Raw genomic sequence first — 23,802 nt, forward strand, 5'->3', positions numbered from 1 at the left:
CTTGGAAAGAGTCCAGCGGAGGGCCACAAAGATGGTGAAGGGCCTGGAGCATCTCCCCTATGAAGAAAGGCTAAGTAAACTGGGTCTGTTTAGCCTTGAGAAAAGAAGACTGAGAGGGGACCTGATCCAGGTTTATAAATATCTGAGGTGTGGCGGCCATAGTGGTGAGGCCAGTCTCTTTTCAGTGGTACGTGGAGATAGGACGAGGGGAAACGGACATAAGCTGCAGCATAGGAAGTTTCGCACGAATGTGCGTAAGAACTTCTTCACGGTGAGGGTGACGGAGCACTGGAACAGGCTGCCCAGGGAGGTTGTGGAGTCTCCTTCTCTGGAGATATTCAAGTCTCGCCTGGACGCCTACCTATGCGACCTGGTGTAGGGAACCTGCTTTGGCAGGGGGGTTGGTCTCGATGATCTCTAGAGGTCCCTTCCAACCCCTACAATTCTGTGATTCTGTGATAACTGGAATTGTCACGAAAGCTGAAACAATTCTTAGCGCTTCTTGTGGCAAAATTTTCACTGTCAATTGTGTTTAACAAAGTAAAACAACTGAACTGGTTTTTTATGTTCCTGATGCATGTGTCAGAAGCTCAATCCTTTAGAGAAGTTTGTAGCAGAAATAATTCATGGAAATTGGTATTCTAACAAAAACTGAGAAAGGAAGATAAAGAAAAATGAATGAACTACACAAGATGCTGGGAAGCTCCAGCATCCTCTCTGGAACAGGTTCTTGATGTTTGGCTATGATCTTTCTCTTCCTCCTTAAAAGACTGTCTTGCTGTTTCTCTGTATGTCTAGTTACATTTCATTGAATTATCTAACCAAAAAATAACTATTTACTTAAGCTGAGAAGAGATTGCCTTAGAGCACAACTGTCAAAAATTATCTTTGCATTTGGATATGCAGCAAGTCATCAAAAGGCTCCACCCTCGTAAAAGAGGATAGTGTTACTGCGGCTTTCTGCAGTGTAGGTTGTGTAATTGTGCACCAGAGCTGAGAGCAGGGAGGAAGCATGCAAAAAAAAGAGGGAATAGTGGTGTTAACTTCTGCATTGTATTGCATATGCATAGGTGAGATGGGTTAAGGTTATGCGGGAGAACTAAATACAGGCATTTTCTAAATTCTGATTTTGTTAACAGATTTATCTACCAGGCAGAGATTAATGTGAGAAATTGTATGATATGACACGCCAGCAACTTTTTATTTCTGTATATTCTAGGGATATGAAAATAAAGTTACCTCCTACTACTTTTCTTAGTCTCACAGTGTAGAATCTTTTCTCACAGGACTGAATCTTTTATTCTAGAAGTATTTTTTCTTGTCATGTTATTGAAATTTTAATGTTTGTATTTTTCAGCCTGTACAAAATTATTCTTCCTTTTAATGAGTTTTCTCGTTTTCTATTTATAGCTTCTTGAACTCAGGACCAGAATGATCTCAAAAGAAACCTCCTTTAAAGAGCTGAAGTCTGAAGCTGAAAACTACAGGGAAAACAATGCTAGACAGGCATCTCTCCTCTTGTCTTTGCAAACTCGAGTTCGGGAGACCGAGGAAGAGTTGAGTGGGCTTGTGGCTTCTAAAAAACAGGCTGAGCTGACAGCTCAGGCAGCATCAAAGGAGAACTGGGAGCTGAAGGAGAAACTTCATGAGCAAAATGCCAGACTTAAGTAAGATTAATGTGAGATAAAAATTTTTGATGACAAAAAAACTGCAATGGTCAGCAGAAAATAAGGTAGTGGGCAGGCTTAATTACAATCTGAGTTCTGTTGTGTTGCTTTGCAAAGTAAATCTGAGTTTCTGTTGTATACTTGAGTGTGATGGAAGGTATTGAAATTTACATCTTGGTTTGAGTTGTTAGACTTGAAATGGGGCTTTGAGAGTTGTGTCCTACAGAGAAGAAATGATCAAATGAGTCAGCTTGGTTAAACCACAGTATTTACAAAAAATTAGCGTGGAGGACTGTTCAGATGCAGAAGAAGCGATAGGTATAGTTTCCTCATTGAGGTGTTTTCAAGTGTGGCATTGAGGAAAAAAGACACTCTGTGCCTTTCGTAGCACAGCTGTGATTAACAGTACCCTTAACTACAGCTTAGTGCTCTGGCCTTTCTTCATATGTGGTGCCTTTTGAAGATGTTACCTGTCAGATGCACGGGCCACATAGTGATGAGTGGTGGTGCTGCTGCACCGCTCTTCTCTCTTTCCCCTCATCTGTGTCACAGCTGGAACTGGCACAATGCAAGTGAATTTCTTTCTTTGTATAAAGCTGTCTGTGAGGAACAGTGTAATGAAATTGTGGTATGTTCTTACCTATACCATAACAGGGTAGAGTATATCTATTTAAATATGTGTAACTTGAAGGGAATATGTTAATGTTTCTTCAACTTTAATAAGGCTATCTTTCTTTGTCTGGGTTTCTTCCTCCTTTCTGGACATTGCATTAAGAGCTAGAAAAGAGTTAACCAGATGTCTGTTTTGCACAGCTCTTCTAGCTTTATGAGATAGAAGTGGATAACTAAGTTATTTTAGTATCTAGAGAAATCCAAGTGCAGTACACTTGTCACCATCTGCTAATGTTGGTTGACAGAGGCTTTAGATAGAATTCCAATATAAACAAAGAGATAGTAAAGCCAGAAAGCATATTATAGCAGTTTAGAAAACACCACAGTTTCTAAGAATATGGTTGTTAAGATTCTTTGAAGAGGTGGTTTTTTTTTTTTATTGTTTGCCTCACTCACTAGGGAAAATGTCAGAATTTGTCAAAATTAACCTGTTGTTACAGTGATAGGGTCAGTTTTGTGTAGCATAAACCTGTTCTGTATCTCCCAGTGTGGTCCTGTCATCTCGCTGGCTGCTCTCTTTTGCCCATGTCACTTGTACCAGCACTTCCATTTGTGTTGCTGCATGGTTATCCCAGGGGTCCACTCCAAGAGAAAAATAAGCTTAATTTAAAAAGCTTAATTTCTGGCTCTACCAATCCCAGGTCTAGTTAGCTGCACAACTTGGTGTACCAGACTGCTGGCACAAAGGAATGGTCAAGGGGAGGGTGAGTCTGCTCTTCCAGAAGGAACAAACATGTTGGATTAAACTGATTATGAATCTATGCTTTCAAAGCTTTTTCTCATCGGTAACCGATGGTTACAGATGCCACTTAATACCAGTCAATGTATTGACTTAGTGAAGTGTAGTTACTTATTCTGACCACCTTGGTTAACATGTAACTGTTCATAATTAGACGTTCAAGATTTTAATTGGAAACCATAGATAAAAGGGAAGAGCAAACCAGTAGACATGAAATACACATTTGTATTCTGTACTTTTGGGATAGAGTTGTGTTTAATAAATTGTGTGATCAGCTTCCAAGATGTACATACTCCCTATTAAAAAATAGTACTTTTCTACTCAACAGGTATATTGCCAAGATATTTTTAGAGGCTGAACTGTGAAGAGCTTTTTTCTTTCCCCTCCCCTTCTCTATGCTCATTAGTTCTGAAGAGCTAACAAAACTGTGAAAGAGCTGTGTTCTTTTTCTACCTGAATGCCTATTTTCTAGGTGCTGTCACCTTTAAGACTGTACTGAAGATAATTAGGTTATTTGTAGAGTTGTCAAGTATGTGCTTTGTACTTCTGATTGTTTATTTTTAGAAGCAGTCATAGTTTTGATGATGATATACTTTGATTTATGGGAGCCATAGGAGAGTTTGCATGGTCGGTAGTCAGCCTAGTACAATATTTTAATATGAGTTATGCTCTTAAATAACGCCTCCTATTTTATTATGTTGGCTCTCAAAGTTAGAAGTGGATGTTGGTGGTATAACTGCAAAAGTTAAACCTTCCTGACAACATTTTGTTATGTTTTGTTGCTGTGTGACAGCTGGCAGCAGAGGGGCAGTCTGACAAAATGGTGTCCGACATGGAAGTATGTATGAGGCAGAGGTGTGTCACTGAGTTACTCCATATGGAAAAAATGGCACCCAGTGGCATTCGTCAATGCTGATGGAACATTTATGGAGATCAAACAGTGGCTATCACCAGTGAGGTGGTAGGTTCTATGTTGCAGCAATAATGCTGTCATAGCAGCTATGAAACTGTGAGTCACCTCGCTGGTGCAGATTTTTATGAGAGATGTTGACAGCAATTGTCAACAGCTGATTTCCCTCCTAAGGCTCCAATTCAAAGTTTTACTGCTATCTATAGCCAGTTAATGTATGTTTGCATTCATGCGTTTTCTTTAGATATCTCATACTGCTTTTTGATTATGGAGTGGTATTTTCTGCCTGTTTCTTTCTAGAGAGGAAGAAATTAGAAATGTAGGAGGATGAACCAAGAAATGGCTGACATGTCCACCTTAAGAACTTAGTGCAGAGCTTTCATAGGTGCTTAACAGGTTCAGTAAAACAGTTGCTTTAGTCAGCTTTGGTGGCGATCATATCTTGCAGTTTGGTGATATATCTCGCTTTATTCCAGTGTTCAAGTCTTTGTGAAGACTTTGTTGTAGAAAGTACCTTGTTTCTCACCTGGAAACTTGATCATTTGTCTCTTGCTCTGAGTGTGATTTTACCACTGATTATCTCTCTCTTGAGTGTAATTGGAAAGTGAATCTGAACTGAAAGTTGTCAGTGTTGTTTCTATGTTGTATGGCATGATCTCTGAATGCTATTGGGATTAGCAAGTGCTTGATAGCGTTCTTTCCTGCAGGATTTCTTGGCAGGTATACTGAGACTGATGTCCCAGGTGTATAAACTGTTCCTCCTTCTAATAAAAATGGTACGGGAGTTGATATTTGGACTACATAAATTGTCATTCTAAGCTTTTTTGGGGGGATTATTTATGTTAGTTATTGTCTTTCTAGTTCTACAGGAGTAATGCTCAGTGTTAAGAGCATCATGAGCAAGATGTAGATCTACGTTTGCTGTCTATAGCAATGCATGTTTTCCAAGCTGGTCCTCATCTTTGGCAATGGGAAGAGTATAAACAAATTTATACCACTTTGTGAGTTATTTCTTCTTGAAGGGAAGGCTTAGAAATGGATACCTGCTGTTGATGTCCCTACCTGTAGCAGAGGGCAGATATACATTTAATGTGGGATGCCTATCCAAATGGTAGGCATCTATTGAAAGCAATGAAATTGATGACAAATAACTGCCTTTTTGGCATAGTTTTGTGGCAATACCTTTATATTTTCTTTCTTTAATGGATGTCTAGCCTGTATCCAGCCTGCATTTTTTTCACCATCTTCACTTGATATTTACCCTGTACTTGTGGGCAATACAACACTGCAGAATTCTCTATGTATAGCAAGGCAGTCTCTGCTTTTGCCACTGAAATTCCCCTTAGAAGTACTCTGGATGTCCTATACTTCCCCTGTTTTTTTGTTTTGTTTTTTTTTTGAGCAGGACAGTCAGTTTCACTAGAGGCAGGTGTGAAGTGCTTTTAGCTTATTTTTCCTATAATTTGATCGATCTCTTCAGCTTAGTTTTTCTAAGCTTTTGCATGCAACCTCCATTTCTAATATTGTGAGGGCTCTGTTCATTTGATATACCTGGTTCATGTGTTTTATGAAATTCTGCACTGAGAATGCAGTTGTAGAAGATGCTTTAAAGTGCTAATCAAAGCCAATGATAAGAAGTGTTCACACACAAGGCAACTAACTAAAGTTATTTGTACTAATGTATAGAGAGAATTATATAACATGTAATTTTCATTTTGCTCTGTATGAAAGCCAGAAATCATCTTGGGATATGTTTGCCTAGAGTTCTGTTTCGGAGAACATTTATCCTGATTTTTCTTTTTTTGGTCTGATTAGCAAATATTTGAATGAATGTGAACAAAGCAAGACAGAATCTTATAAGATGAGCAGGAAGTATGAAGAGCTCCTCATACAGCTTTCTGAATTCTTGGACACAGACATCAAAGAAAAAGAGAAACCAGAGGAACATTTAATGTTAAAGGTGATTATGTGTAGGCAAGAGTTTTTGTCATACATATAGACAAGATTTATTAAAACCTTTTACTGTGTTTTAGGAATATATACAGGAGTAACTAAATTAGCTTAATTAAAAAAATGGCTTGGCAAAGAGAATTCATCCATCATAGAGAACTAATAGAGGAATATTTAGTTATCAAAGAAATAAAGCAAGTGATGAAGATGGGAATTTTTGTGTTAATGTCACGTCACTTAAGACAAGTTTTCCATATTGGCCTGATTTTCAAAGGTGCTGAACACTAATTGACTTCAGTGAACTCAGTTTGGTCTTATCTGTAAAATATTTTATCAGCCTGTAGTTTCTAAATACAACCCTGATTAAGTACATGGTTGAAAGCTCTTGTGAAAACATTAACAATGGAAATCACTAGGTGACATGTAAATTCTACTGCTTGTTTTTAACATTAATCTCAAGCTGTTATACCATTAAGTAGAAACATCTGAAATGGTACTTGCTAAGACAACCTTAATCGTACCCTTTAATGGTGTAAATCACTATATGGTGTTTTGAAATGTGAGCATGAAACTATATTATTTCTTTTGAGAATATTTCTGAAGTTCTGAAAACAGTGTTTCCATTCAGGAAAATTATTTATGTACTCTTTCAACTTTTCTAGATGCTGTTGAAGTACAATTTATCTTAGTTTTATTATTTTTTCCTATGTTCTATCTACTCTCTCCCTATTTTTCTTCACTTGGAAGCACACTAAGTATTTTGAGAATTTCTCTTTCATTAGATTCATACTATAGGTGTTCTGCTTATAACGATCACTAAATAAATTAAGACTATCCAAATATATGTCACAATGATTTACTACATTCCTTGCCCTCATAATATTACAAGCATACTCTAATTGTAACAATGTAACGAAACTTGCATAGCTGTCACCAGAGGCAAAGATATTTGTACTGTTTTATCTCTTACATGCTTTAAATTAATCGAATAACCAGAGATTAAGTTTATATTGCCTTTTTTTCCCCCTTGACAATGTACTAATAGATCTAGTTGAGAAATCTATTTTACAGCTCTTTAGAAAAACTTTGCTACCAGTCAAGGTACGTTTTTTTCCATACGCGCTCGCTGAAGTGCCCACACTCATCTACTCCACTTCTTGGAAATGACATAATGTACCAAAATAGCCTCAAAATCTTACTGGAACTACTCTTTTCTCCAAGGTGCCAGTTGTTCAGCACTGCAGCCCACCAGGTATTTGGCCCTGCCCTTGAATATGCTCAACAAATAGCTGTTGCTAACTCAAATCTCCCTTTGCCTAAAGTGTTTCAAGCCTAAAATACAGCTTTCAGTTTCCTATTCCAAATGAGAAGCATAAATCTTAGCAAGCCAGACCAAAACAGTCTGCTCTTCACATGAGGATGGTTATATGATCTGTTTTCATTTTCTGACCTGTTCCACGTCAAGTGTGGATACTCCTAAGTGTCAGTAGCTCTCTACCTTTTATTAGCTCATACAGATTATGTGGGAGTAAAGCTGAGCTACATTACACTAAACAGATGTGGGTTTCTGTTGGAAATGTGGGCCTCAATTGTTTCTCTGCTCTTCTACAAATAAATAGCAGAACAGCACAATTATAAATCTGTCACAAGGGCCTTGGAAAGACTCTGTCTGTATTAGGATGATTAGGAGCTGTATAGTGTGATGAATAAACATCATTGTTAAATGCTTTAACAAAGTTACCAATTGCTAAATTCTTTCTCTAGGCTTGTGAAATATGTAAAGAAAATCTGGCACTAAAAACTCAGATTGCTACTCTTCAAGAAGACATCAATGGCCATGAAATGGAATCCAAGGCTAGTAGAGAAACTATCATGAGGCTTGTTTCAGAGGTGACCAAAGAGCAGAAAAAGGCAGCAGGATACTATGAAGACATGGAAAAACTTAGTAAGGTACATAACTGAATGATGTCCATTTTGTTTAATTTGAAATCTTGAAGTGAAAACTAATTTTTGATGGGTGTTGCGTGAGGAAAAACTACTTCTGATAGACTTTCAGTGATGAAGATCTATTCAAATTATTTTTAAACTTATTTTCAACTTTTTGAAATTTTAAGGATATATGGAGATTAAGCATCAATGTGCAAGATAGGACTAACTTAAATTTGATGTCTTCTACGTTGCATGCAAATTGAAATTTTTGCTTTCTTTATGTTGTTGTAGCCTTCATTGCTTGCACAGAAATTAAGCAGATGCTTTTCTAGTGCAGTGTGAATGTATGAGTATGAATGTATGTGGGGCACAAGCATAGAACAATAGAAAAAAAAAAAAAGCTCTTTAAATAATAGTTAAGTGATATTGCAGTTTTTCTGAGGTTTCTTTTACTCAGTTTCTTCAAAAATTCTAATGACATTCAAAGGAATTAATAGTAATCTATTTTATTCTTCCTATTTCTCTTAAGAGTCTGGAAGTAAAGTGTCTTGGCTTTCAGACCAGCTAGATTATCTCATTTCACTTCGCATAATAAACGAATATTTCATAAATATTCAGTTGACTTACGCCAGTAGGTCTCTTGTAGAAAAGCTCTTATTTAGTATGGAAAGCCCACAGAGGAAAACCGTGCAGTAGGAATGATGCTGAAATGAGAACTGTAAGTGAAGTTATAAGTCAAGTACTTACTGAATTCATTTAGATACAATTTTGAAAGAAAAGGATGTGATTTAAGGATTTAAGTGCTCCAAGAAAACTTGCCATTAAAAATTTTGGTTCATTGTGAAGGGTTGATGAACAAAGTGAGCTACTGCAGCAGTTTTCTTTAATGCTTTGTACTTTGACCGATATCTACAAGAACAGTTCACTAAAACTATAGTGAAAACTTGTTGCAGGTACTAGGGCCGTGTGGTTAAAGCTGATGACCGGAACTTAGGAATATAAGAGGAGAGGCTTAAACTGATAAATATATAGCTGAGTTATGTGTAAGTAAGTTTGTAGAGATTTCAACTTAAATAAAACCTTGTGCAAGTAAGTTTTCAAAATTAGCATACATTAATGTTTTCTCCAACCCACCATTTTTTTTTACTAAAAAAAATGACCACAATCATACACTTTAAAGGATAAAGTGTTCTGATTTTGCTGTAGGCAAAATACTTAAGAGATGAGACAGAGCTGAAAGCAGAAGAAAGAACTTGTTGTAGGGAAGATAAATGCTAAGTACCATGAGGGTCATAAATTTTACTTACTGCTGAAAGTGTTTCTTAACAACCTATGTAAAACTTCCTAAGACTCAAATTGCAATGAGAGTGAACCTGGACTGAAAGCCTAACCAGGCCATTCTGAGAATCTTTTGTTCCCGTATGAAGAAGAGGAGGGAGAGGCGTGCTTACTAGGTAAGACAGAATGGGGAGACATTCTAAGCGACGATGAAGCTTCGTTTATAATTTCTTTTGCAAGTTTGCTCTGACTGCCGAAACTTTTCCAGAGTTGGATCAGTTAGATGAAAAATATTTTCCTGTCATTACTGTGTGTGCGCCAAGTGCATAATTTAATCCATTCCTGCAGAAATGTCCTACTAAATTATTAGTGTTGCCTTTCAAATGAAGAGCGTGTGATGCTGGCTTACTTAAAGGTTGCAGATTCCTACAGTGCTTTTTCAGTTTAGCTGCTTAAATTTGCAGATACTGAGTAAATCTGCTGAAAAGGTTTTGTATTTAAAAAAAAAAAAGTATGTGAAGAAATTCAGTATGAAAAACTACGTGAAACCCAGATTTTTTGTTTCCATATGTAGGAGTACGTATACCATTCCTGCTTCTTCTGAAGGTTGTCTTATAGAATCATAGAATGACCTGAGTTGAACAGGACCTCAAAGATCATCTAGTTTCAAACCCCCCTGCTGTGGGCAAAGTCACAGTGTCCTTTGTTATAGGAAGAGCATCCTCAATGGTATAGAGTAGGTCTGACTTTTGCTACACAGTTTAAATAAGTACATGGATAGAGTTGCACACTGTTCTATATTCACTTGTGAAAGACCGGCACAAATCTGTAGTGTCACAGATAATAAGCAGATGTTCCTGGCCTAGCCAACACGTTGGCTATCTTCTGTATTACAGATAAAGATGGTCCATTTGTCCCAGCTTTCTCTTTCAAAATTCTTAGGTGTATAGGGACCAGCACATAACCTTTCTGTTCAGCAGTTCTGTCAATTTTCTCTGGCAAGACACAGCCCCATTCCCTGCCTCCTCTCTGAACTGTTGCTAGTTTTTCTTGCTGATTTCACTGCTGTTCCTTGGAATGTTTCTGCACTCCTTCTCTTGACCGGGTGCCTCTCTTTATGTCCCAGGAGGAAGCATCTGCCGAATGAGCAAATAAACAAATGATACAAATTCTTGATGAAGAAAATAATATCCAAGAAACATTAACAGGATATAAATTATATAAGTGAGAGTTATTCAGAGTATCTCTAGTATATTTGATTTCCAGTATTTGTTGCAGTCAGTTGGTTTTCAGTGGAGAAACATTAGCAAGTGAACGATAATTCTGTGTTCGCCTGTCAGCCTTGGTGCATTACAACTTCAAAGCATCAAACAACATAAGCAAATATAATATCAAAGCTAATAAAGAGCAATAGGTAGCTGCAAAGCTTTTTTCCTTCTGATTTATTATTTTCATTTGGAATTTTTAACTTTCCAAACTGCTGACTGAATATTCTGAGAGCTTCCTCTTGCAATTCTGTAAACATTGTGCATATACTTATTCTGGTAATGCTGGATATCACATTTGACTTTGATAGAAAATTGTTCTTAAATGCTGCCCAGACTGGAAAGCCTGTGTGGTTTTTTTTTTTTTCCTTCTGTGTTCAGAGAGTAATTATTGATTATTCATCACAGAATTGCAGTGAAGAATCATAGAATCCTTACACTTGGAAGGGCCCTCTGAAGACCATCTAGTCCAACTCCCCAGCAATGAACAGGGACACCACAACAAGATCAGGTTGCCCAGAGCCTGATCCAGCCTTGCCCCGAAAGTCTCCAGGGATGGAACATTAACCAAAACACTGGGCAACCTGTTCCAGTGCCTCACCATTCTTACTATAAAAGATTTTTTTCTTATATATATCCTAATAACATTCTTTGATCATATCTGTCAGTCTTAAATAAATAAAAATCTCTAACCAAGATTCTCCCTAGTGCTTAATAAATACACAGTACTGTGTACACACACAGTATAATTAAACTATAGAAGATGTTTGTATTCTACCAGATGGATTTGCCATTCATAAAGCATTGCAGCTGATAAGCCACAAGAAATGGTAAATTGGCTTGTTCTTTTTTTCCTCATCTTCTCTGATGGTTCAGCCTGGAAATATTTGTTTTTCTCTGGACTGGTAATTTAAACATCTGTTTTGCAAAGATGTGCATCACGCAATGTCTGTAAAAATAACATTTAGAATATAATCAAGGAATACAAATGTATCTGTATGTATTGCTGATGCAACATTAATGTCAAAACAGCTTTTTATTCAGTAGTAACTTGTATTAAATTTTTAATTAAATGTATCTAAGTATTATCTATTTAACAGGCAATTATTAAAATTGATTGTGTGAAAACATAGTTAATTAAAATATAATGTTTTATTATTTAAGGAATTTGAGTTGACATGAAAAACATACATCCTTTTTTCATATACCAAAATATTTTGATTGTAGGATATGTGACCAAATGATTTTTGTTTATTGAAAGAGATAATTGCTTTCTCAGTTAGAATTTTTTTAAGATGTCACTAAGAAAATAAATATTAGGGACATGTTTCAGCAGATATGTCAAATATTTTCGGTTTGAATCATCAGGGAAGATGGAAGATGAGAACACGCTAATTTAGAGGCCTTGTGATATTGATTGCAACAGGAGACATGGCTAGTTTGAGAATTCATCTGGAAAATACTGGCATTTACTTTTATACCTACTGTTCTTGTCAAAGTAACTTGCTTTTTTTGTATTTATAATTGACTTAGTATACCATGATCCTTCATGAGGTGCCAATATTAATAGTTATTATGTAAGTTCAGATATTTTCCTCTCTTCTGAAGACCCTCTCCACTTATTTAACCTAAATGCTGCACACTTGGAAGAGGTTAAAGTTAAAAGGCCCAAGCTTTCCTCTGGAAGTATAACTAGTTATTGACTTGTGGTTGTAACAGGGGTTGTAGATGGACAGATGCTAGTGAAGGAGAGCAGTTATTTAGGAATCTGCTACATTAGGCCCAAAAGTCAATGTCTAAGCAGTGAGAGTGGCCAGTGGCTGGTGAGTAGGAAAGCATGCAGCTTCCTACTCTCTCAGCTACCTGATTCAAGGGTTGCATTTCCATGTTAACAGCTAATGTTGTTTCTACAGGGAACAATGATTGTTTCAAATAAAATCTCATTAAATCCCTTTAGAAAATGACCCTGTCAGTGTTAGTGCTTTTTTTTTTTGACAAAAAATTAACAATAGTTCCTGATGTTCTTTATGTGGGACAGCTGCATTGCAAAATCCAGGCAAGTCTCTGGACACTGTGTATGACTGTTGTAATCGAGTATGTCTGAACTTCCCAGACACTCTCAGATGTTTTATAAGCTTTCAGGTCTGCACCCACCTTCTTACAGTGTAGAATTTCTCTTAATGCATCCCTTATGCACTATTTCTCTTGATACCCCATGCCTGTTCAGTACTCAAGAGGCATTTGGGTAATGCCCTCAGTAACTTGCTTTGACTGTTGGTTATCCCTGAAGTGGTCAGGCAGTTGGACTTGATCTTAGTGTAGGTCATTTCCGGCTTAACTACTCTACTCTTACTGTATTCATCAGAAGTGATAAACTTGCTTTTTTTTCTCTGCTAAGTTGTTTGTTTTTCCCACTGAAAGTATTCAGTTTCATATTTTCATCTGGTTGAAGTACAAGTTATTTTTAAATCTGTGGAAAAAAAAAAAACCCACAATTTCTTTACGCTATAACAGTGCTACTAAAAGTGTCTGATTTTCATTGTTTTATTCTACAAACAGTGGGATCTTGACCCATTGATTACAGAATAGGTAAAGGTTTTGTCAGAAATTTAGATGGATTTATAATTTTCCCTACAGTCTCTTAGGTGCAAAGCTGATACTGTTTATGAAACTAGTTTTCAATAGACTTAATTTGTTGTAAGTATGAAAATAACAATTTTGTTTAACATTTTAAAAACGTCATTCAGGGTACACAATTGAGATGATACATTTGAATAACATAAAAATGTTATAATTTTGATCAATAACCTAGAGAATAATCTTGTCTAGGGGAAATTTTGTGAGAACTGACATTGAATCATGAGGTAAATCAATTCCTTTGGTGCAGCTTCCTTATTGCTTTAGCCACAGCTGAGATAATTGATGGAGTTGGGTAATGCAGCTGTGTGATGAGGGACCATAGATTGTGAAGTCTGGCAAGGAAAGGTCTCATTTTCAGCAGTGAGTGATGATTCAGTTTCCTTTCCAGTGAGAAAATGTTTTAAGTGCTGCTCCATGAGTAGGAACAGTGGAAGACAGAAATGAGTGTAGTTGGTTCCAGAAAGATTGCTATTTGAAGTTTCACAGCTCTTTTCTGTGGATATTCAATGGCAAGATCTTTGCAGTGCTTCTGAAGCTGAATGTTGTCAAACTTGTAAGCACCTGTGATTTGTTTAGCATATCAATGGAGAAGAAAATGTGGCTGGATACCTTCTAGTGTTGGAAGCCCACGTGTTAAAAATTAATGTAATTCAAAATAAATTTGCTCAGTAGTATAAAATTCAGCAAAAACCATTCTTAAGTAGTGGAAAAAACAATCTTTAATATCCTGCTTTATCTATTGGATTAAACGAAGGCAGACTTTCTTTTTTGCAGTACATGTTTAGGTAACTGAGCAATTAAGTTTGTTTTTATTTATACCCGTAACAAAAAGCTTGAGGTTTTGGGATGTGAACCTATTGTGTCATCTTTGAGTCTCATTCAGTTGTGGTGATGTTTTTTTTATTAGAGAAACAATATTATTTTAAAGCAATCATGGATTGTAAATGTAATTAGAATTTTGTAAAGGAGTTGGTTAACATGCTGTAGTGGAAATGCTAAGTCTTGGCTTGAAGAAGTGATTGAGCACCTGGTAGGAAGGCAGATCCTATCCAGGGGAGCTCTGGTGCATGCAATGCACCTGAGTGATCACAATGAATGGAGCCTGGATCTACCCCTTCCCAGACCTCATTTAAGAGTTGGTAGTGGAGGCAAGGGTATCTTGCTGGAGATCCCTCCCTAACTGAGGCATTCCGAAGGTAAGAAGATTCTTTCTTTTGTTTCTGTGCCCATGGCTTTTTGAACAACTGTTCACTTGCTGCAGCATAGGACCTTGCTATTTTGTTATCATTGCTGCACTTTTCATCATGTTGTGGCATTACACATACATAGATAAATACATAAAAAAGGAAGCACTGAATAGATTTATATGTACAAAACAATTGTAGTAAAAACCAATTACACAATAATGGACTCTGAATTTATTGTTATACTCTAGAATGAGATCTTGATGTATGATAGATCTAGAACAAAATCAGCTCAGCAGCAAAAGGAAAAATAGAATATTATAAATCACTAGGAGATAAGAGAAAATATTACAGTATCACTGCTGAAATTTATGATGTGACTACATCCTGAACACATATGGTTAAAAGAACAACTGCACACACATATGGAAGAAGGAATCGCTGAGTGTTGTAAAATAGAAAAGAGCATTTCTATATCTGTAGGTCTTAGTTGCAGTTATTTTGAGGTGAGAGAGAATTCCAAGGAAGCAATTTATGCTTCCTTGGTTCTTCCTGTCTTTTTGGGAAGGCTGTTACTGCCTGCTGTAGGAGGCTGGCTATTGCAATAAATAAACCTTTGGTCTGAACTGAAATAGCTTTTCTCAAGTTAGTCTGCTAGCTTCACTTCATGTGAATTAATTATATCTCTAGAAAGGGAGCAATAGAGTGAGAACGTGTATTAGAATATATTATTAGCTGAAAGATTTTTAACCCTTCCCATTTTTCTTCTTTCATACATCCGCTTCTCTAACACAGTCACATCTCCTTGGCTGTTTTGCAGTGTTAAATGCAACTATTTTATCCTTTCCTTATAAAAAAATTATTTTCCCCACCTGTTGTAACTTGAGTGCATTTGACATCAGTACAGCTGAACTGTTACTGAATACATTAGTTCACACTAAGCCTTGCTGATGGTTTGTACAGTGGTCTGGATCTTTTATCTTCTCTAATCTCAGGTGGAGCACAAACAGGTGAGCATTAATGAACTCCATCCAGCTGTGAGTGGTCAGCTGCAGGCACAGCACTGTGCTGCTTGAGCCCTTTTGGGTCACAGGTAAAGTAAGAGTCTCCACTGCTTTTTTCTATGCCAGTCAATGAGTGTTTCACATCTGCCACATCTTGTGTCTGTCAGTCAGCCACTTGACACACTCAACTGTGTGTTTACAGATGTTCATAATTTGAAACAAGATCATAATTAGGTAAGCTCTCTGGTACAGGCAAACTACATTTGCACTGTCTTTCTGAAACAGATATTACAAACTGCAGAAAAATGTAATTTAAATGGCTTTTTATTCTTTGCTGTAGTTTCCATAGTGCAATTCTCAGCACAGGTTGGAATTTTCTATTAATAGGTCTTCCTTAAAATAAGGAAAATGACAAGGAATCGTGCCAACCTTTGCTTTCCAAGATTGTTCTATTTTAGAAAGGTCTGGAAACAAATGAGCTAAATGGCAGCATTTGTGTTTATGTTTAGATGGTATTATTGTGGCAGCATGTTGGGGGAGGTGATCCTCCCCCTCTACTCTGCCCTGGTGAGGCTGCCTTTAGAATATTGCGTTCAGTTCTGAGCTCCACTGTTCAAAACAGACAGGGATCTCCTAGAAGGAGTCCAGTGGAAAGCCACAAGATAAAGGGCCTGGAGCATCTCCCATATGAAAAAAGGTTGAGTAACCGGGGTCTGCTCAGCCTGGGGAAAAGAAGACTGAGGGCAAATCTGATGAATGCTTATAAATATCTGAAAGATGGTGGGAGGCAAATGGTTGAGGCCAGGCTCTTCTCGGTGGTGCATAGCAATAGGACAAGGAGTAATGACCTAAAACTTGAACATAGTACTTCCATAGTTACACATTGAGAAACTTCTTTATGGCAAGAGTGACAGAGCCCTGGAACAGTTTGCCCAGAGAGGCTGTGCAGTCTCCTTCTCTGGAGATACTCAGGACCCATCTGAACACCTACCTGTGTGACCTGGTAGGGAACCTGCTGTAGCAGGGGGAGATGGACTTGATCTCTTGAGGTCCCTTCCAACCCCTGCAATTCTGTGAGTAGCAGATGAGGGCAAGAGTAGGCTCTGTGGAGGGTCACTGACTTTCACTTCATCAGATGAATTTTTCTTCATGCTAAGGGCAAATTTGCTTTCTTGTATAACACAGAATAATTTCGTTTTTCGTTTTTTTTTTTTTTAGGGGAATTGCAACCTCTTATGTTTTCATCTTATTGTCTCTCTTAAGACAGCATTTCTTATTAGATATTCAATTGATATTTGAGCATTTGCATCTTCTTTTATGCTATCTTAAATGTTTTCTTGTTTTTTTGTCTCCCATGTTTTAATGAATAAATCTCAGGACTAATTTTTGTCATATTGCTGGTAAGATATTCTCAGAAACAACTTATAATTTTGCTCAGAACACATATTCAAAGATGTTATGTATATTCATGTTTTCCCTCACAGGTTTAGTACTTTGGCTTTGTATAATATTTTATTGGACTTAAAAAGCCAATGATTAATATGAATGAAAATATAATCAATAGTTTTGTAATCCAACATTACTTTTTTCAGGTGCAGATTTTTTTTTTTAAATCTACTAGTTCTTGCAAGATGTTGATCTGTGAGCTGATTACAGCAGGCTTTGGGTTCCAGTAATGTCACTGGGATTTTTCTTGTGAAACTTCTGTGTTGTTGGGCCTTTGTAAGCAGCATGGATCTGATTTTTTTCCCTAACTGCAGTATCCACTTCTGATATACTCCCTGCTTTGTGTGTGTGCGCGGAAGAGGGATTCTATGACATTTTAAAATTTTATTTTAATCTTTCTTGTATTTTAGGATCTTGACAATGCTAAAATGGCAAGACAGAGTTTGGAAATGGACATCAGAAACCTTCAAGATAAGTTCAAGGTAAATCAGAAAGCCTGGGAAGCCTCGAAGCAAGAACTTCATAGCCTGAAGAAATCTTTCAGTGAGCTGGATGGAAGTTTGAAGAGTAGCAAAGAAGAAGCCAAGACTGCTCAAAGCTCTTTAGAGGCTTTCAGACAGCAAATCGCTACCCTTCTCAGTAGCAGCTCGCTAACAGTTATGCCCTCTGAGAAGGACATTTTGAAGAGAGTCCAAGAAATAAACTGCAAAGAGGAGAGTGAAGAGAGAGTAAGTCAGCACTACTGCACTGCTCCAGTGTGTACATTTATTTTCTTTGGCTGTCTTTTCATTTTTCAGTAAAATCATACAGATTTATCTGAATATTGTTTCCTTCTGCTTAGGTTTTGAAATTACAGAAACTTTTGATTTTGTTGACTGTTTATTTGAGATACAAAGCCAAAAGCATTTATTTTTTTATTAAGTAGGAAAATGTCAGAAATTAAAGAAGCAGTAAGTTTGCTAGCAGAAAAAGGCAAGGATCTTTCAATAAACTGTCCAACTTGAAGTAGAAGCTAGCCAACATTATACCCATTTACAAAAGTGACATGAGAGAAGATGCAAGAGACTGCAGTACTCAGTACCTGGAAAATTTATGGTGAAAGATTGTCCTGGGTATTCTTGAAAGGCAGTTGAAGAACAGAGCCATTATTGGACATAATCTGCATGGATTTATAGAGGGAAATTCTGCCTTAGTAATTTGATCTCAGTCTACACTGGTTAATGAACTGGCTCAACAGTAGAGCTCAAAGGGTCATAGTGATTTGGGCTACTTGTGGCTGACCACTAGCAGTGTTGCCCAGGGCTCAACACTGGAGTTGCTTCCATTCAATATTTTAATAGTGATATGAAGGCAGGAATGGAGTCCATCCTTAGCCAGTTTGCTGATAATACATCAATTTAGTTGTGCTGGTGACTCTTTAGAAGGACACGAGACCTTACAGAGTGGGATCTCGATGCATTGGAGCATTGAGAAATTAGTGAGAGCCTGAAATTCAACAAAGGAAAATGCTGGGTTCTGCCCCTGGAATGGTGTAATGGTGGGCAAAGATACAATCTGGGAGGTGAGTGGCTGGAGAACTCTCATCAGAAAGAGATCTGGGGGTGCTGATGACAGTTGGTTCAGCATGAGCCAGCAGAGTGTTCTGGCAGCCAAGAGGGCAAACTACGTTTTGGGATAGCCAGACAACCAAAAGAGGTGGTTCTTCCACTATATCTAGCATTAGCGTGGCCTCACCTGGAATACTAGGTGCAGTTCTAAGCTACACAAATAAAAGATGTTAAAGTCCTTGAAAGCATCTGAAGAAGAGTAACAAAGCTGGTAACAGGGCTGGAAGACATGTCCTGTGAGGAGACGCAAAGGAAGGACACTTGAGTTGCTCATTCTGGAGAAAAGGAGGCCAATGGGTGACCTCATTACTCTCTGCAAGGTCTTGAGGAGAGGAAGGTGAGAGGATGGTGCTAGTTTCTTCTCTCTGGCAATCAATGACAGGACCCTTGGGAAGTGGACAAAGCTGCACCAGGAGAAGTTCAGACTGGATATTAGAGAAAACTTCTTCACTGTGAAGATGATCAAGCACTGGAATAGGATTTCTAGAGAGATGATTGATGCTCGGTGTCTATCTGTTCAAGAGGCACTGGGACAATGTCCTCAATAATATGCTTTAATTTTTTTCTCAGCCATGAAGTGGTCAGAGAGTTGGAGTAATGATCTCTGAAGATCCAATTGAATTGTTCTGTTCTGAATGGGAGTCATTAAATTTATTGGCAGTTTAAATTGGTCTGCAGTACTGCTGCTGCTCAAGATAGGTCATTTCAAAATTAGCCCTATTGTGACTACAGCTCAGAAGTAAGAGCAGGACAGGTAGATATGAGTTTAGCAGCTAAGTATCTTGATGCTGGAAAGTAAAAATGTGCTGCTGCTGCTGATGTCTTTTAATGATTTGTCAAGTCAGTCTCATAAATGCATATTTAATATTAGGATTTACCACTTTTCTTTTGTTGACACTATTTCTGTACTGTGGAATCAAGATTGTTTTGCTATACGCAGGAATGTTTGTGAACATTGCAATTTACAGTCCCGTCTTCATAACATTTTGAGGAAGTTAGACACTGCATGTGCTTCTTTCATTGTTCTAAACAAAAGAATGTGTGGGAAATAAATTATATTCATGCACACAGAGTAATGTGCACAGTTTTGGCTTTGAGCTGACCAAAAAACCCTAACCAAATGGAATGTGAGTAAGTATTAGGAAAAAAAAGTTAAAATTTAAAACATGATTATGCCACGGTATATATCCATGGCTGCTGCATTCTGTGAAGCATATAAAGTTATGGTAATGTAATTATTTTAAAAAGGGTTTTTAAAAAATGCAGGAAAAGACCTTGTGTCTAGAGGCTTCTGTGCAGGACAAGATGAGCTCAGCTTGGGATAGCGAGTGCAATGCAGAATAGAGTTACCAGCTATGAGTAAAAAAGAAAGAAAGAAAAAAAAGCACATGTACATATAAAACAGGAAGTTTAAGATAACATCTTAGCAAACCAGAACAGTTCCACTGGGGATGAACCCAGCTATCCCCAAGATGTCTTTGAAAATCTTGAATTTCTTGTAACTCAAGAAACAAAAGGCACCTTTCTAAAATCATCTGGTAGTTATATCAGGAAAAAGAGCAGGAAATGTGCGTGGTGCCCAAATGATGGGCACAGGAGGTTAAGATCATAGGATTATATTTTATAATGAGTTGGAAGGGACCAGTTCCTGGCTCTGTGCTGCACCACACAAAATTCAAACCCTATGTCTGAGAGTGCTATCCAAATGCTTGAACTCTGTCAGCTTGGGGTCATGCCCACTGCCCTCTGGTGAAGAACCTGACCGTCTCCTGATGCAGCTCTGTGCTGTTATGGAGATCAGAACCACAGGAACAAAAAATGTATCCTAATTAACTGAATACAGGCACAGGATGCAGCTATGTTTTAGGAAATCCCTGAACTGTCTATTGTTCCTGTGCCAGGGATGAAGGTTATTCCTGGATGCTCTTGCAGATAAACTAACAGTGTTGATTTTGATCTCCTTCTGTTTCTGTGGTCTCTTGGGACCTTCAGGACCCGTGTGGCCAGGCTGTGCGCACAGTCCCTCTGCAACCTGGGAAGAGATCTTGTGCCCACAGGCAGACACTCAAGCTACTGAAAGCAGTTTCTTCTGCTGGGTGGTATACAGTGCAGAAAAGCGTGGAATGTGTATAAGCGTTTTTGCAGTTTTATCGCAGTTTAGAATATACTGAAGTTTAGTATTTTCTACTGCTGTACAAGCAGCAGTAATTTCTCAGTTGTTTCTTAGGTAGTCAGGATGTAAACTATTGTTTGTGTTGAATTGTGATCTAAGTTGGAAACCTTTCTGTGCCATTAAAATTAATGGGAGTATTGTGTGCATGTTATTCATTTTATCAGTGTGAGGCAAAGAGGAGTTTAAAATGAAGAGACGAGTGGAGAAGAGTACCTGAACACCGAGTTATAAATGCAACGTAATAGTTCATTTAAACAAAGGATTATGTGACAGTAGGAAAAGGAGAGATCGAAAGAAGGAAGCAAGCAACTTTTTGGATGAAATTGAACCTTCTATTATTTGGCAGTAGTGTAATCAGATTCTTTCAAGTATTATATTATTTATAAGTAGTTTAAACTTAAAAGCCATTATGTTTTAAGTAAGTTCTGCAGAGTTAACGTAGCGCTTGAAGTGTTTTCAGAAGGATTGATCTAGTTTCTTGTTGTAAGGTTATATGCTTCTAGCCTTGTGTTTTGGCTAGATTACAGAAATCTTTTTTTTTTTTTTTTTAGGAAACTTTTCTAGTTAAAGACACGTTAACAGTTGGGGGGCACTGCTCTGAGATTTAGTTATCCATATTTACATTCTCACCTATATGCTGCATGTGTTTGCTAAATTGCTTGTACATGTTTTTCCCATTTAATTGCTTCATAACTTGTGACTTTGGTGCTACAAGGTATTGTTGGTTTGCTAACAACTCTGGATGGGTTGCATCTAAGCTCCTTTAATTTGGTTTGACTCAAATATTGTTTTGCTGTTTACTTTTGGGTGTCTTACATCACCAATTTTGCCATTTGCTCTTAGTGGATACAGCAGATTTTATGCTGCTTATTTTTTTTATTTGTATGTCTTACAGTTTTCTTTTTTTAGAATTATTTTACTCTTTTTAATAATTTGAGGATAGATCTTATGCATCTTTTTACACCTACATAATACTGTATGTTTTGTTGACTTACTTGCTCCATAGGTGATATCTCAACTTGAAACCCAAATAGCTAAACTGACTGAAACTTTGGAAAATCAAACCAGATCATATCAAGAAGCTCTGGAGAGAAACAGGAAAGTTGAAAAACAATCTGAGACTTTCCAAGATCAGTTGAAACACTTGGAAGAAGAGCTGCTCTCTCTATATATGATACAAGATGGTTTGAAGCTTGAGAAACAAAAAGTTGGTACACATGTTATTTTATTTTGCATAAAAAATCAGTAAAGTCTGAGATGATACATCTAACTATTGCATCGATCACTTGGGTATTACTCAGCAGTGCAAGTAGGGTGAATTAGCAAAGTAAGGCTTTGTGTGGCAAGTCATAATCTATTTTCTTTAACTGACCATTCTAGTTGGAAAAGGTGGATAAGCTGAGTTCAAAATTGACTTAACGTGGAAGACGGAAAAAAAAAAAGAGATTAAAAGAAAGTCTCTAAATATATCAGAAGTCTTTCCAGGGTTTTTGATTTCAGAGCTTTTTCACGTTTTTGTAATGTATAATCTGGTCCACAGTCTATAGAAATCCTGCAGTCCTTGATCCTCAACCACTGCTTTATTAATTGTATGAAAACACACTGTTAGCTTGAAACATGTTGGCATACTGAGAAGTTGAAAAATGAGAGCTGAACCAGCAACCCAGTGTAGCTAAGAAAGACAAAGTGCATGGCAGATTTTAGCATATTACCAGGCAAAGATCAGTGCTAAGTGAGTTGAATTTGCCAAAAATCAACAGTTTGATGCTGTTTTGTATTGCTCAATGATGCAATAACTTTTCTGTATGAAGTATCCGCCATCTTAAGAGTGAACTAGAAAATGGAGTTGTTCTTTCCCTTCTGTTTCCTCTGTGAAGAACATGTGGCAGTAGATTCTTAATTTCTCTCAGGATTTTACTGCAATAGAAAGATTTTTCTCTCTTGTTGATAATCAGCTTTGCTGCCTTCTTCTGCAGTCTTTTTAAGCTTTTTGAGCCAGAAACACCATGGGGAAAAAGCCTGTTTCTTGCTATGTTTTATCATCTTCAGCTCAAGCAGTAGTTATGAAACTGTTTAACTGTTTTTTTTAACCTGTTATTTATTTACAATGGTTATGATCTGCAACAGAAGTAAGAGAAAACAAAGGCAAGTGCAGTTCTTAGTGAGAAGAGCTGCCACTAAGTGGGATGCAGCTGCCCCTTCTTCCTCCTCCCTGACAGCACAAGGTCATAGGTAGGAACTGAGATCAAAAGCAGACATACACACCTAGTGCTTCTCTTGCTGCAGAGGAGCAAAAGCCAATCTAGTCTGATAAGAAAATAAATACAGTAGGTCTAAGGATTTATGAACAAAAATGTTGCCTATATATGGACGAGTAAAGAATTTGAAGATTTTTGAGATGTACGTGTTAGAAATATATCCTTTTAGGAGTTTGGATATAAGTCTGTTGACCTTATGTAATTGCTTCTGAGTAGGGGGAATTGCTTTTAAATTATTCATCAGGAATTTTAATGAAATTTTGTTATTCTTTTTCCCACTCTTCCACATCTCTTAGTATATGAAATTTCTGGAACAACTTAATGAAAAGATGAAGCTGGATAGCATTGCAGTCAGAGGTTGGATTTGATATGAATGTGAATGCAATTCTGGCTCGGGTAGAGCAATTAGTCAAACTGGAAGGTGATGCAGTGATTGAAAACAAGACTGTGACATATAGCCTAAGAAGAAAGGTAAGCAAAAAATACTATTACTTCTGTTTTCAAGGCAAGACACTGTTATGGCTATGTTTGCGTGGTGGCTTGCTAGAGGCAAAAGATTGAAGCTTCACAACTGTACATGGAATATTAAGGATGTCTATTAATTTACATAAAGAGAAAATAAATATTTGCAAACTAGGCAAACAAGTTGCATATCAGAGCAACTAAAAGTGCTGCTAGTTAAATGTATGAGACTGCTTTTCTCAGCTTCTTAAACATATAACGTTATGCCTATTTATATGCTTTTTAATACATGATTGCAATATACTTCTATAAATAACTACTGATTATGTTCAAAATTAAAAATATCTAATGGAAAGATGTGGATATTTAAATCTAAGAGGATCTGGTGGGAAGGAGGGAATGTTACGCAACTTCTTTAGAAGCAAGTACAACATTGTTTTGTACTTCACCAAGAACTGCAGCATTTCCAAGAAGTGTGGTCATCTTGGAACCTTGATAACTGTGCAGATTTTATCAGACACCAGTCATTCACCCTGTTAGGTTTATAGTGATTTGAAACTCAGAATGAGCTCTATTTAAGGTTTAAAACCACTTTTTTTTTCTTTTTTTTCTTTTTTT

The 23,802-nt window shown here is 37.2% G+C and overlaps 1 protein-coding gene across 1 annotated transcript in view; it reads left to right on the forward strand.

Annotated features, from left to right (window-relative positions):
• The window catches only part of CCDC170 (coiled-coil domain containing 170), a 43,612-nt gene that overhangs the window by 11,893 nt on the left and 7,917 nt on the right, over window positions 1-23,802 (forward strand). The window contains 7 exon segments of the mRNA XM_031552457.1: window positions 1,411-1,667; window positions 5,804-5,948; window positions 7,703-7,888; window positions 17,095-17,412; window positions 21,471-21,671; window positions 23,019-23,072; window positions 23,074-23,193. Of these exon segments, the coding sequence (XP_031408317.1) occupies window positions 1,411-1,667; window positions 5,804-5,948; window positions 7,703-7,888; window positions 17,095-17,412; window positions 21,471-21,671; window positions 23,019-23,072; window positions 23,074-23,193 (1,281 nt within the window).

The sequence above is a fragment of the Meleagris gallopavo genome, chromosome 2 (assembly GCF_000146605.3).
Source record: "Meleagris gallopavo isolate NT-WF06-2002-E0010 breed Aviagen turkey brand Nicholas breeding stock chromosome 2, Turkey_5.1, whole genome shotgun sequence".
In the NCBI taxonomy this organism is placed as follows: Eukaryota; Metazoa; Chordata; class Aves; order Galliformes; family Phasianidae; genus Meleagris; species Meleagris gallopavo.